Raw genomic sequence first — 13,633 nt, 5'->3', positions numbered from 1 at the left:
AAGGCAATGTCCAGTGCACCGCAGATCCCTTATAGGACCATAACAGCTGGAGGGTCATGGCGATTTCATGCATGCGTGCATGAAACTAAGGCATCAATTAATAGTATCCTTGTCGGTATGCAAGAAAAAAGATCGGGTTCATGATCGATATCTTTTCGTCGAGTATTGAACGTGTTTGTCCGAGACCGGAGGAATGATACCCATATAAACTCGTCTTCCCTCGCAATCAACAGGTTCAATCGTCTTCTCTATCCAACAACCAAGCATCAATATCAATCTCATTAGCAAACTATCGCCAAGCTTCTCTACGAGAAATTTCACCAACTCACCCACAACCAATCAAGATGTCTCCCTGCTCCTGCAACTGCTGCCAAGGCGAGTGCAACTCTTGCTCCTGCAACAGCTGCAGCGTAAGTTCTTGCCATGGTATTGTCTCGATATAGGTCAAACACTAATATGTGTTCCAGCACTAAATGCAAACGCCCACATGACCTCGACAATGACCTGATTCCGGACCGGAACGCTTTTCTTTTTGTCAAGGGGGAATCTCGGCGGGATTTGTGCGGAGCGGACGGTTGGATATGGATGAAATGGACCTGAAGTGGTGTTAATTTGTGTCTTGATCATTTTTGACTGAATGAGGGCTGCACTGTGGAATCTTGAGGGTCCATCGTCACCGTTGTTGTTCGTTCACGGAACAGATACAGTCAATATTGAGCCGAGTTTTATGAGATTTACTTCCTGCATGAGTGTAAAAATGGCAGAGAGATGCCCGGAGTGAATAGTCAGTATCAGCAGGACGTTCTTGCCTCGAGGACGTGCCTCCATCGTAGTTGCCCAAAACAGGTAGAGATACCGAATTGGGAAGAAGGCACTGTGTAGAATCAGCCAATCAGCTGCAACGCGCCGCCAAGACTCGCCAGCACGGTCACCGCCTTCCTAAGCAAACTTTTTAGTGTCGCAAACAAAAAATTTTGCCCGGGAAAATACACGGTCCTCGAGGCTCCTGCTATTACCTGCGTCGTTTAATCGTCCGATCTAGTATTCCGGTCGTTTTTGGCAAATCAATGATCGGTCGAGAGCCTAGGAGCACATTATAGCCAGAATGGCACCGTTTGCGTATGAGTTTCGAGGGGGTGCAGATCAATATCGACCCGGAGATCGAAACAGCGACAGAGACAAGGACAGACGCAGAAATGGAGATAGAGACCGAGCGCCGCGTCATCAATTCACATTCCGCTTTTCCAAACCTACTGCAGACCGCCCATTACTATCGCAAAAACGTGAGACTACTCCGGAGCTGCTCGTCGGTCAACAAGAAGGCCAAGACCAACTGCGATTCAAATTCGCCCAACTGGATGAGCTGACCGATAGCGATGAAGCGGAAATGGAGGAATCCTCTTCCGAAAATGGGGATAGTGATTTGGAACGTCCTCGTAAAAAGCGAGCGGTTGAGCCTGTGGTCACCCCTGCTGTTGAGCCGCCTAAGTGGTCGAATCCAGATCCTTACACTGCACTGCCGCCTCCAGATGAGACGCACGTTAAACGGCCTGACTTTGTAAAGCTCATTCGAAAAGCACGAATCTCAGCAACTGCTGCAGAACCTCTTGTTGGCGGTGATGCAGTTACAACCAATGACGATTTCATTTCTTTCGGGGCGAACGACGACGACTTCGAAGACGAGAATGCGCCCCCAGAAAACGCTCCGTCTGGTCCGAAGCTACGCCAACCGCACCAAACGGAAGATGTGGGTGTTGGAAAGAAGCGCACGCGGGACGACCAGGTCAAAGTATTTACCGGAAAATCTGGCAAAATCAGCTTCAACTCAGAAGGAGACATTATCAGTGTGTGGAAGGCTCGACCATCTGATAATGGGAGCCCATGGCTTGAACTGATGGAGCCTACAATGCATCTTGGTACTAGGTGAGCGTTTATACTCCTCAAGCGAAGGTGTAGTCCAGCACTAACAATCTTCAAGGCTACATAACGAGATACTCGCTTTCTATGACTGGGTGAAACCTCGGCCTTACGAGGATATGATTCGCAGAGACCTTATTGCCAGAATACAAAATGTGTTTGATTCCCAGCCGAAGTTTCGTGATATGGAAATTCGGTCATTTGGGTCGTTTGCATCAGGGCTTTACCTTCCTGTTGCGGACATGGATCTAGTTATACTTTCACCCAGCTTCAGACGCTATGGAAGAGAGACTTTTGTTCCATACAGAAGAAGCTCAGGCGGCAGAATTTCCATATACGAAGTCGCCAGAGTTATTGAGAGGGCAAACGTTGTGGCTTCTGGATCAATGGAGATTATAGCCGGTGCCAGAGTTCCCATTCTCAAATGGGTTGATCGCTTGACTGGTCTAAAAGTTGACATGGCATTTGATAATGACAGCGGTATTCGTGCTATTCAAACTTTTGAAAAGTGGAAAGAAGCTTACCCGGCGATGCCCGCTATTGTTGCCGTCGTCAAACAATTTCTACTTTTGCGAAGTTTGAACGAGGTTCCCACAGGTGGGTTGGGAGGCTTCTCTATCATCTGCCTCGTTGTTAGCTTGCTACAACATATGCCCCATCACTTGAACGGCCACGGTCCCTCTCTCGGCAGTATTCTTATGGACTTCTTTGATTTCTATGGCAACAAGTTCGATTATACATCGGTTGGTATACGGATGGAGCCACCCGGTTATTTCAACAAGGTAAATTTATTGATAAATGCTTCATTTTTACTTTGCTAACTTTTTTTCCAGGTTGTCTATAGTCACGAGAAAAAAGCCCGTTTGTCCATCGAGGACCCCAATCGACCAGAAAATGATATCTCCGTGGGCACAAAAGAGATTGGTCTGATTTTTCGCTGCTTTTCCAGAGCTTACAACGCATTGAAATCTCGAATGACGTCGGTTGCTGTTTCGCAAAATCAGACGAATGTTTGTTTTCTGGACAGTATTATCTCAGCGTGTTACGATGAATACGCAGATCAGCGCGCTCATTTGCGCAAGATTTTTGAGATTGAGTCCAGGTTTATTCCATACCATAGGATGCTCACTCCACCGCCTCCGCCGCCATATAGCCCGTCAGAATCAGAATATGACCCGGAACATGCGCCTGTCCCGCCACCTCCCCTTCCTGCCCCTACTCCTTCTGAGCTGAAGATCAAGGGATTGGGTACATCTAATGGCAATGGAGACAAGGCCGCCGCGAAAAAGCAGAAGAAGAAAAAGAAGAAGGCAACGAAGCAAAATGGAAAGGTGAAGAAGGCTTAGTTCTCTGTGTTTGTCCGGGGACTCCATTTTAGTTCCTAATAGCAAATCAATTGACGACGCGACACAAGCTCTTCAGGATGGGAAAGTGAGGGTTATGTACGTGGATGCACGATGAAAGCTTTGGACATCGTGATGATCCAATCGGCTGACGTTGATCGGGAAGTGCATCGTTTTTTCAGTTGTATATTTATTTGGGGGTTGTTTTATTTCTTACTGCATTTCGAGATACCCAAAGGCGTGACTGGAAATGGCGTGTTTGTTGTGACATGATTCACCCATATGTTCATATGTGTCTATTTCTTCGAGACCTTATGTGGTCGTACATAGGAGCGACATTCCCTACAGGATGCCCCTTGACGCCAACGAATTCGAAACATACTTATTTAACCTACAGTTTTTCTATTATTTCTTCCGCGCTTGAAATATGAGGACTGCTGACATTGGAGCTTTGGACAGATAACTCGCGGTTCTTGATCCGGTTCGATAGTCACTCATGCTGATGTGATATCAATCGTTGAATGTATCCGCTCGAAGGCTCTACTACTTCTGAAGAATCTGACTTGAACTGGAGAGACTGCAAAGAGGCTATTTTGGCTCTGCCGCTGTGTCTCCCTCTTTTTCCCTTCTCATCAAGTGGACGCTTTATGCGCTTGCTTGGAGAGGAGAGGAGAGGATGGAGTTCGGAGTTTGTTGAGAGGTGATATCTACAATGCGAACCACCTCCATAATCAAAAAAAGTGAATACCCGATACACGATGGAATTCATGGCGAGTATATTTTCTTTTTCAGTGATGCTAGGTATTCCTCCTGCAGTCCAAATTAAGTATCACTAAGAAAGCTTACCCCGCAACAGAGAAACCTTCTCCGCATACCCTATTTACCGTGCTTACTTAGAGAGCTGACACTCTGGATATTAGGCTATTAGGAGCTGACAGCAGCCTAATGAGACCACCTTTGTCAATTGCGGTGTGACTTTGCATTTACGTATTTCACTTTTCTCCAACTTGTTTGAATTATTCTAAATTTTCTACAAAACAAGCTATCCCATCACGCAGGTGCATGCATTGACTACAAAATGAAGTTCACCGATGGAATGTGGTGTCTCCGTGTAAGGTCGCTGCTAAGGTGTTATTTGCGGATTCTGATGAGAAGCTCATATTAGCTGTGTAGGAGGGGATCACCATCGACTGGATGAGCAATGTGGAACGGTCTTCGGTAGAGGAAGATGTTGTTCATTTACTACTGAACAAGTATCAACGGCATAGAGGAGATACTTTAAATTCTCGTATGCAATTTCTATTCCTTATCTTTATTTGTTGATGTTTTCGAATGGCTCATGGTCTTGCAGCGACGATATCTGCCACGGTCACTTCTCCGCTTGAAGGGATCATTGGAGTCAAGCTGGTTCACTGGTACGTAATGCATGAGGTCAGAACATATCGTTCACGCATGAGCAACGAAGATTAAAGACGAACCGGTGTTTCAGGGCTGGTGAGGTTGACAGCGGACCACACTACCAAATCGCATCGGCAACCGGCCATTCCAAGATCGACCAGACGAACGATTCAGTCCATATTCAAAGCGGACCTGCGAGTCTCAAGATCAACACAGCACCGAATGAACTGGACTTTGCCTGGTACGGTGACTCCGGCCAAGTATTGACGGGTCACTCTTTCCGCTCCATCGGCTATGTCAGAGATCGCACGACGGAAAAGACTCGCTGGTCAGACGGGCTATATGTCGAACATCAGGGCTACATGCTCGCCGAACTCAACTTGGGAGTAAACGAGAAGCTATATGGGTTGGGTGAGCGATTTGGCCCCTTTGTGAAAAATGGTCAGAGAGTCGATATTTGGAACGAAGATGGTGGCACCTCGTCCGAATTGGCGTATAAGAACATTCCATTCTACCTAAGTTCCAAGGGATATGGAGTCTTTGTGCGTCATGCCGGCAAAGTGAGTCTTGAGCTTCAATCTGAGAGGACGACAAGAGTCAATATCTCCGTTCCAGGGCAAGAGTTGGAATATTTCATCATCTTTGGAGGAACGCCCAAGGAAGTTTTGAGACGGTATACTGCATTGACGGGCCAGCCGAGTCTGGTGCCTGCTTGGAGCTATAATTTGTGGTTGACTACCAGTATGTCGAACCTTTACTGGAAGAAGGTTGTCAACAAGCTAATTTGTTTCACAAGGCTTTACTACGAGTTATGATGAAAAGACAGTCACCGGATTTCTGGACGGTTTCCGGGACCGTGATATCCCGTTGGGCGTCTTTCATTTCGATGCTTTCTGGATGAAGTCTTACCAATGGTGCGACCTGCAATTTGATGAGGACTACTTCCCCAATGCCACAGCATACTTGAAGCGTCTGAAAGAGCGTGGCTTGAAAATCAGCGTATGGCTCAACTCGTATGTCGGACAGGCTTCGCCTTTGTTCAAAGAGGGTAAAGAGAAGGGGTACTTTATAAAGGTATGTCGCACAGGCATTTTGCAAAAGAGGAAGCAAATATACTGACAAGTCTTATCAGCGACTGGACGGTTCTGTCTGGCAATGGGATATGTGGCAAGCTGGTATGGCCATAGTCGATTTCACAAACCCCGAAGCCTCGGCATGGTATACAAGTCATTTGATGCGTCTAATGGACATGGGAGTCGATTCATTCAAGACCGACTTTGCAGAACGTATCCCATTCCAGAACGTCAAGTTTCACGACGGTTCCGACCCGGTGCGAATGCACAACTACTACTCGATACTATACAACAAAGCCGTTTACCAAGCCATGATTAGTCGAGTAGGCAGGGCAAAAAGTCTCTTGTTCGCTCGCAGTACGGCTCCGGGAGGCCAAGCATATCCCGTGCACTGGGGCGGAGATTGCGAAAGCACATTTGAAGCAATGGCCGAATCTTTACGTGGCGGACTCAGCTTAATGTTATCAGGTTATATTTTCTGGGCATCAGATATCGGTGGCTTTGAGGGTACACCACCACCAGCTCTATACAAACGCTGGGTCCAGTTTGGTCTCTTGTCTTCGCATTCCCGTCTTCATGGTTCCAGCTCATACCGCGTCCCCTGGATCTATGGCGAAGACTGCAGCGATGTACTCCGGGATTGCGTGAAGCGCAAAATTTCTCTTACACCGTACCTCATGCAAGAGGCTTTGAATGGCCATCGGACTGGGGTCCCGCTTATGCGAGCCATGTTCCTCGAATTCCCCCATGATCTGAATACGTACGCTATCGATACCCAGTACATGTTCGGCAGCAATTTGCTCGTTGCACCCGTCTTCACCGAAGAAGGAACCGTCACATTCTACGTTCCGCGAAATGAGAAAGATGATAGTAAGGGAAAATGGGTCTCATGGTTCGATCACGACAAGACTTATGAGCCGGGTCAGTGGTATACTGAGAAACACGACTTTTCCTCGTTACCCATTCTTATACGTCCTGGTACCGTCACCGCGATTAATACTAAGCTCAAGACCCCGGAAGACGATGCCTTTGATGGGCTACAGTTTATAGTGAACGGTATTTTGGAGCCGGGTGAAGGGAAGATCGAAATCGTGGATCCGAAAGATGCGCATGAAGTTTTGAAAAGTATCGACGTGAATGAGATTTTCGGGGCTGGGAAAAAGGCAGTGAAGATTCATGATTGGAACAAAGTCTGAAGGGCAATGAAAATGTAAATTGATGCATTAGATAGAGATTGCTGCTTTGGGGGCTTTAGATAGGACCCTAGACTGACTGCTACGAGACGTGACTTCAATGAATCGATTCTTTCAGACTCTTAGATGGTGTCTTTGAAATATTTGAAAAGCTTTTGATTTTAAAGCCATAGGTAATCACCATTTTCCAGATGTCTACTTCATCGTGTTAGGGTTAAATAATATCGCTTGCATGAAATTAACCATATTTCGGTTAAAAGCAGAGCTTTATTTTTCCACCAATCGTGGTAGCGCTACCTATAATTTGCATACCTGAAGGTCGAACTCCTTGATAAACCTAGATATCGACGGACTCCCAGAATATAACTAACCAGAACACTTTGATTTGCATATGAAAAACAGCATGGTTGATCCTGTGATACTTAAAAACAAGCAATTCCGAGCCCTGAACGATCTTTCGAATGCGGTAATAACTGCCTAAGTTGGTAAATGGAGGCCGAAGTTCCTCAAACTCGATTAGAGATAGTAAACGCCAATGAACGAAAACATAACAACTCCATTCTATCTACGTACTTCCCAAATCACGCATCAGCTTCTACTTTGACAAAAATATCATCGGCGTTCCCTTCCTCTCCAGGCTCGGACTTAATCGGAACCCACTGATTATGTGGTGGTGGAGGCGCCCAAGGTTCGGCAGGTGGTGCAGACATCAGTGAATCCCCATATTGGTCCATATTAGGCGCATCCGGGTAGAGACATGGCGTTGCAGGATAGGGAGGAGGTGGTTGGCAGCAGCCTGAAAAACAGAAATCCATTTGATTGTTCCATTCTGTGTTGTTTACTGAAGTGGTGGTAGCTGTAGGAACGGTAAAAAAACCAGCGGCATTGGTCTGATTTTGGCCGAATTTATCGCTAGATATCATTTGGTCGAAGCTTTGGGGAGCCCAGCCTGGATTGAGTGCCGTATTCATGTCTTCTCCATTCGAAAGTTGTGGCAAGGGTGCGAGATACCTGTTCGCGAACGGATCAACGGGGTACTGACACTGTTTGTGTTGTTGCTGCTGTTGCTGCTGTTGCAAATCCGGCATGGATACCATGTAAGGAAATGTCGAAGTATCTGCTGACAGAATTGTTCCAGCGGAGGGCGACCAGTACGACGCGGCATTCGCGAAAGGATCATACATGACTGGAGCGAAGGCATTCATCTCCTCCGTCCCCATAATGCCTCTGTAACCCGTCTTGTTATCCTGCTTCAAGAAATCGCCCGGAGCAGGGCGCTTCTTGAGGCTACTTTCAGAACGGTAGCTACTACCACATTTCCCGTCATTGAAATTCTTGCCTTTGTCGTAGAGACTTTTCCCTTTTGCGGATTGTTTGGTTGTTTTGCCCGTATCGGTCTTGCCATTGGTTTTTCTAGGCTTTGGGGTTTTTGATATGGTGGTTGCTGAGCCTTCCATTTGTTGTCTGAAACGCGAATAGCGCATTCGTGCTGCGTGGCCGTTCGAGATGTCTAGCTCTGTTGCGACAAGGCTCCAATCAATCTACAAGTTGTTAATAGTTATAAATCAGAGATATTTGAAGGTGGATGACTGGGTGACGTACAGATTTGAGGTCCAGTTGTTTGAGGATTGTGTAGAGGAATCTGGTTGCATGACCTTCAGTTGGCATGGTCTTGCTTCGTCTTATGGTCGTCATGGTGTTAGTGGACTGAGAGCAATGCTCTGTTTCTCGGCACAGAGAAGTCAGATTGATTGCAATTCTGAGTTCAGCGTTAACAATGTAGAGATAAAAATTTGGGAGTGATTATCAGTTATTTAGGATAGATATATCACTCTTAATTTATTCAAAAACAGGAAAGTAGAGAAAGTAGAATAAGAATATCATTTAACTTGATAACAGCTACTGTCTTACAATGATGATATATTTCTAGATGTTATATGATCTTTGTAAACAGTTCAAGCAGTCAAGATTTCTTTGATAGAAGGCTAAAGAGCCAGACAGTCTGTGACTTTGTACATAATAAGACCAAGGTATCCAATTATATAAGTTTCTACTCTTTCTTCTATAAGTGTATAAGATTATACCAAGACTTGTAGTCAAAATATTCTTTATTAGCATTCATGTCCTATAATTACTGTATGAATGGGATTATCCATTACACCTCATTCCGTTCATCAATCCAGAATCAAAGATAGTCGCCATTACCTAAGAATTATTCCAAGACTGAACTACAAAGAAGTTTATTAGATAAGCTCTTATAATTCTGACTGCCAATATCTTGTCTGAAAGTAGATACTTATATGTACTGCTGAGCTGTGAAAACGCTTTGTTATTGAGGTCATAGCTGACTGGTGGTCACATGTTTATCGTAACCCTACTTTGGTCATCCTGTGCTACTAATCGACATTAGACGTCGCTCCATATCAATACTCATTTAGCCACCCTACAGAAAAGAAAGGTAGATATGATGGGAGATGATGAACATGAAGCTTTGAAGATTGAAGTCTTAAAGAAAATCCGGTTCTTCCCAGCAGCTTGCTATTCCTACAAGATTCATCTTCAGGTTCTCTCAAATGGGGGGAGACCGAAAAGGCATCGCTACGAAGAAGACTCGGAGATACTTGATAGGAAATTCTCAATAACCTGAATCGAGACTCTTGATTGAATGGTCTTTTCTAAGTAAGTGTAGCTAAACCCTTGTTCCATCACCCATCACCAAAACCCAATAGCAGATCAAGAGTTGCAAGAACCGAGACCTCCCAAACCACATTATTTCCTCCAAACTCGCTCCATGGTAATGTCAAGAGATGTTAGACAAAGGACTAAATAATCATCAGCAACAAAAGTAAGGGCAGGGTCTGGTTAGGAACACTTACCGCTCGTGTGATTTAGTCAGAGTCATCAGCAGGGGCAAGCGTTTTGAAAGAGGGAATGGGTGAAATAATCAACTCCGTCTCCTGATCCTCATATTCTTTAGTCTTGAGTGCAACAGCAGGCTGTGCCTTCTTTGCCTTCTTTGCAGAAGCAGACTTGGATGGGGTTGCCTCGGTGCCAGCGGTAGCCTTGCGCTTGCGACCAGACTTGGGAGTCGCTGGACCGGGAGTTGCCGCGCTGGGGGTCGCTGCACCAAGCTCGATACCCTGGGCACCTAGTAGTTTCGCGTACTTCTGACTGTATGAAATAAAAAAGAATACGTTAGTCGGTGCTAGGTTGATAGAGAATGATATTCAGGTTCATGATAAGTGCCGGTCATGGTATGGGACGTGTCAGGCGAATTTTAAACCATCCAGATCACAGCTCGAATGGGAAACATAACAGAGAAATGGATTTCGACAGGTGAAATAAAGCTGCTTGAAAGACTTACCGGCACGCTTCAGCAGAGATATCTGATCCCATGGCGTCTGCAACTGTCTTCCAGGCGTCGCGAGAAATCTGGGGAGAGACCTGTTGCAGGGTCGTGATAAGGAACTTTGAGACGAGCTCTGGGGTCCAGTTAACCATTGTTGCGATGAGTAGAGATGTGAGTAAAGAGGAAGAGTTGAGCGTAAGGATAGCTTTTCTGAGCAGGACTTAAGAGTCACAAGTTGATGTTGATGAGGGATAGTTGAAGAGGTGAGGTGAGGAAGAAGATAGAAGGAGGAAGAAATAATTTATAGCCAGGGAAAGGGAGGCTAGTGAGGTTCAGCAGCAGAAGAAATGGGACGAACTCGAGACTGTTGAGAAAGCAGATTCAGGTGAAGGGACAAAAGAAAATAAGATCACCTACAAACACGTACCTTATAGAAGTCCTGCGCTATACGCTTTTAGGACAGGTTTTTACAAAGAAAGCTACGCCAGTCTAGATTGCAAGTAATACAAGCTTGTCTCAGAAATGAGGACGCCCTGATATTGATGGCCATGTGGGCTCTCAGTTTTTCCAATCCTATAAAGTCCATTCTGAGGGGGCCGTCAAATTCTGTCTCTTCGTCAATCCTTCTTCTCAAACTTACTCTCTATCCTGCACATCAAGAAGGGAATCTATTCAATATTCACCACCACCAAGTCTAGATTTCAAGTCTTCGTACTCAGCTTTCATTCAAGTATCAAATCTCATCTCAAAAAATTACACAATCATGGCGTCTGCCCAGGAATCTCCCAAGAAGCGTATCGTTTGGACCCCGGAATTGAACAAGCAGGTGGGTGATCTCAATGGTCGACTCCTAAGAATCCTGCTTAGAATTTTACTAACGGCTACATTATCCAGCTATTCGTCACCTTGATCAACTGCCTTGAGCCGAGTGCTATTAACTATTTCAAAGTTGCCGCGAATCTTGGTGAAGGTAACGAGTCCTCCTGATATTACGTGCATTTAGCTCATCTTCTTGTGTTCCACGCAAAAGTAGCGGAGACGACTAACAATCCCCATGAAACAGGGTTTTCGAGAGATATAGTCTACAAGCGTATCTACGACATCAAAAAGAAGGGTGTCAACATGGTCGAAAAGTCCACCCCCAAAAAGCGTAAGGTTGTCACCGACGCTGATGAAAATTCCTAAACTCGCGAGAAAGAGCAAGCTATGGCACAGAGGAGGGGGACAGGAGTTTTCTACAAAGTTTTTATGTCTTTCGACGATTTTGGGAGGGGAAGTAATCAAGAGTGATGTAAATGCACCCTAACAATGATAGCAAAAGTCATCAGATCTTTCGATCAATCAAACAAACCTTTTGATTCATCCATTTTATAAGACATCAAAATCCGGATAACGTGTAAGTGTTGAAGAGTAACCCGTATGTCCAGTTTGGACAATCAAGTTCCTCGAAAAGTAAGAGCTACCTGTTGCTATAAATGGATCTGTTGTTGTGGAAGCACATCTTTGAATGTAGCAAAATATGCTTAGGTTTTGCTCAAAGCTACCTGGAGACTACCCTAAAATTCAACCACCTGGAAGAAAAAAATCCTCCCTCGTACAAAAACTAGAAAGATATCATTCTGATAGCATCATAGAACCCATATTACCCCGTCCAACCCAGTCTATTCTCCCTTGACAACAAAAGAAAGAAGAAATGGAGCAAGAATCACGCTTCTAGACGACCGTTTGCCAACAAATTTGCAATTTGGATGCATTTCTGGCAATCTTCTTTGATGATAAGTTCTCTCGTTTCGTTGTCGATCCCATTCTTTCAACGACATCTATTGTAACCACCCTGTATCAATTGTCCCCATGTTAGCAAGAGGATGAGATAGACTAAGCTGTCGCTGTGGTAAAGAGGGACGAATATACCTTACTCAAAGACGTCAGGCATTTCGAACATATCCTCCTCAACTGCAGGAGCGTACTCAGGGTCAACGGAGCTAAACCGGTCGGACCCCTTGCCGTCGTCCTCGACTTTAGTACCACTGTCTACATAGGCTGCCATGTTTAAATGTTGTGTAGGCTTCCGAGCACGCTTGCTGGGTGTATCGTCAGGCAAGGGACCAAGATCGTCGATGTCTTCTTCCTTCTTGAAGTGAGACTGATTGACGGGCTGGAACTGGTTTTCGGGGCCAAATTGCTCAGCAACGTTACGCTTGCGTTTTGCCTTGGCGGTTGAATCACCAGCGCTGCCGCGTGTGCCTCCACTCGCACGGGGAGTGGCTGTTTTGGTACGGGGAGTCTTCGGAGTTGAAGCTGCGGTGGTATTGCTATTGGTTCCTCCAGATTCTGCCCTTGCTAGCTTCTTTAATTTGAAAATGTGCTCAGACACTGCTCGAGGCGTTGGACGTTCATTCGGATTTGCTTCATGTATAAGATATCATGTTAGCATGTTCACATTGCGTATATCTCAGTGTATCAATAGGGTATCCCACTCACGCCAAGTTTCGGAGACTTTTTCGTAGTCAATGGTAGTATTGGACAGTTCAAGAATCCGCAAAAAGAGCTAGTATTTATCAGTTATGGTACTTTTCGAATTGAGACTCGGGTAGCAAAACATACCAAACGCTCATTCGACGCAGTCCACTGAATGGGCATTTTTGCGAGAGTGAATGAGAGACTTTGGATGTCAATGTAGATAGGATGTTCGAGTGAGCCAGTAGTAATCTGCAGTAAAGAGAGCTTGTCAAATTGGATAAGGTTCCGATGAGAGTATCCACCAAATTTGACGAAGCCGAAAGGGTGGATTGAGCGAGCTTAAGAGAGAATAAAAGTAAGAGAAGTCAAGCTTGAGGAAAGGATACGGGGTGAAGAGAGTGTAAAGAAGATGCAGAAGTGAAGCTCGAGTCGCCCTTCTCCAGAGACTGGTGGCTGGGTATGTCAAGCAAACGACCCAAGAAACCTTTACTTGCCCAGAATAACAATGTCTTTGTTATGCCTCCACTCACTATCGTTTGTAGGTCAGATACCTGCTGACTTGAATATTATTTCATTGGGAACTGAACCAGTTGCCTGTTTATCAAGGAATTGAAAGGAGCTTTGTGATTGTCTGTAACGAGAAAGTGGTGGATATCTGAGGAAAGAGAATGCCTGATTGGAGTTATTTGTGAGATCGGTGAGAGAGTCGATATCAATTGAAAGGGTGAAGCCGTGTATCTATCTCCAGTGGCAGCGAGGTGAGGAGGATGATGATTGCGCAGGGGACACCAGCCTCGAATCAACTGAACGGTCTTGTATGTTATCAAGTAAGACAAACAAGACAAAGAAAATTTTTCTGTGCGTTTGATGTTTCAGAAAGAAACTCTCAAATCAGTCACT

General features: G+C 45.3%; 6 protein-coding genes across 6 annotated transcripts; 3 read left to right on the top strand and 3 right to left on the bottom strand.

The window, feature by feature from the left end:
* Window positions 1–1,105: 1,105 nt before the first annotated feature.
* On the top strand, window positions 1,106–3,263 carry EYB26_005530 (uncharacterized protein; the record flags this gene model as incomplete). The annotated part of the gene is made up of 3 exons (XM_054264815.1): window positions 1,106–1,923; window positions 1,979–2,699; window positions 2,751–3,263. The coding sequence occupies 3 exons, from the start codon at window positions 1,106–1,108 to the stop codon at window positions 3,261–3,263; spliced, it is 2,052 nt and encodes a 683-aa protein (XP_054120790.1).
* A 1,075-nt stretch (window positions 3,264–4,338) lies between these two features.
* EYB26_005529 (uncharacterized protein) lies at window positions 4,339–6,927 on the top strand (the record flags this gene model as incomplete). Its single annotated transcript, XM_054264814.1, has 6 exons — window positions 4,339–4,371; window positions 4,434–4,548; window positions 4,612–4,675; window positions 4,750–5,399; window positions 5,455–5,732; window positions 5,791–6,927. The coding sequence occupies 6 exons, from the start codon at window positions 4,339–4,341 to the stop codon at window positions 6,925–6,927; spliced, it is 2,277 nt and encodes a 758-aa protein (XP_054120789.1).
* A 578-nt stretch (window positions 6,928–7,505) lies between these two features.
* On the bottom strand, window positions 7,506–8,619 carry EYB26_005528 (uncharacterized protein; the record flags this gene model as incomplete). Its single annotated transcript, XM_054264813.1, has 2 exons — window positions 7,506–8,465; window positions 8,527–8,619. The coding sequence occupies 2 exons, from the start codon at window positions 8,617–8,619 to the stop codon at window positions 7,506–7,508; spliced, it is 1,053 nt and encodes a 350-aa protein (XP_054120788.1).
* Window positions 8,620–9,812: 1,193 nt separating this feature from the next.
* On the bottom strand, window positions 9,813–10,425 carry EYB26_005527 (uncharacterized protein; the record flags this gene model as incomplete). The annotated part of the gene is made up of 2 exons (XM_054264812.1): window positions 9,813–10,095; window positions 10,289–10,425. 2 exons carry the CDS (start codon window positions 10,423–10,425, stop codon window positions 9,813–9,815), a joined length of 420 nt encoding a protein of 139 aa, XP_054120787.1.
* Window positions 10,426–11,036: 611 nt separating this feature from the next.
* Window positions 11,037–11,458, top strand: EYB26_005526 (uncharacterized protein; the record flags this gene model as incomplete). The annotated part of the gene is made up of 3 exons (XM_054264811.1): window positions 11,037–11,099; window positions 11,168–11,243; window positions 11,337–11,458. The coding sequence occupies 3 exons, from the start codon at window positions 11,037–11,039 to the stop codon at window positions 11,456–11,458; spliced, it is 261 nt and encodes an 86-aa protein (XP_054120786.1).
* Window positions 11,459–12,185: 727 nt separating this feature from the next.
* EYB26_005525 (uncharacterized protein) lies at window positions 12,186–12,913 on the bottom strand (the record flags this gene model as incomplete). The annotated part of the gene is made up of 3 exons (XM_054264810.1): window positions 12,186–12,679; window positions 12,755–12,821; window positions 12,878–12,913. The coding sequence occupies 3 exons, from the start codon at window positions 12,911–12,913 to the stop codon at window positions 12,186–12,188; spliced, it is 597 nt and encodes a 198-aa protein (XP_054120785.1).
* Window positions 12,914–13,633: the final 720 nt, after the last annotated feature.

Source organism: Talaromyces marneffei, chromosome 4, assembly GCF_009556855.1.
Source record: "Talaromyces marneffei chromosome 4, complete sequence".
Classification (NCBI taxonomy): domain Eukaryota; kingdom Fungi; phylum Ascomycota; class Eurotiomycetes; order Eurotiales; family Trichocomaceae; genus Talaromyces; species Talaromyces marneffei.
Note: the sequence above shows the minus strand (reverse complement) of the source record. Positions and strands in the feature narration are given on the sequence as shown.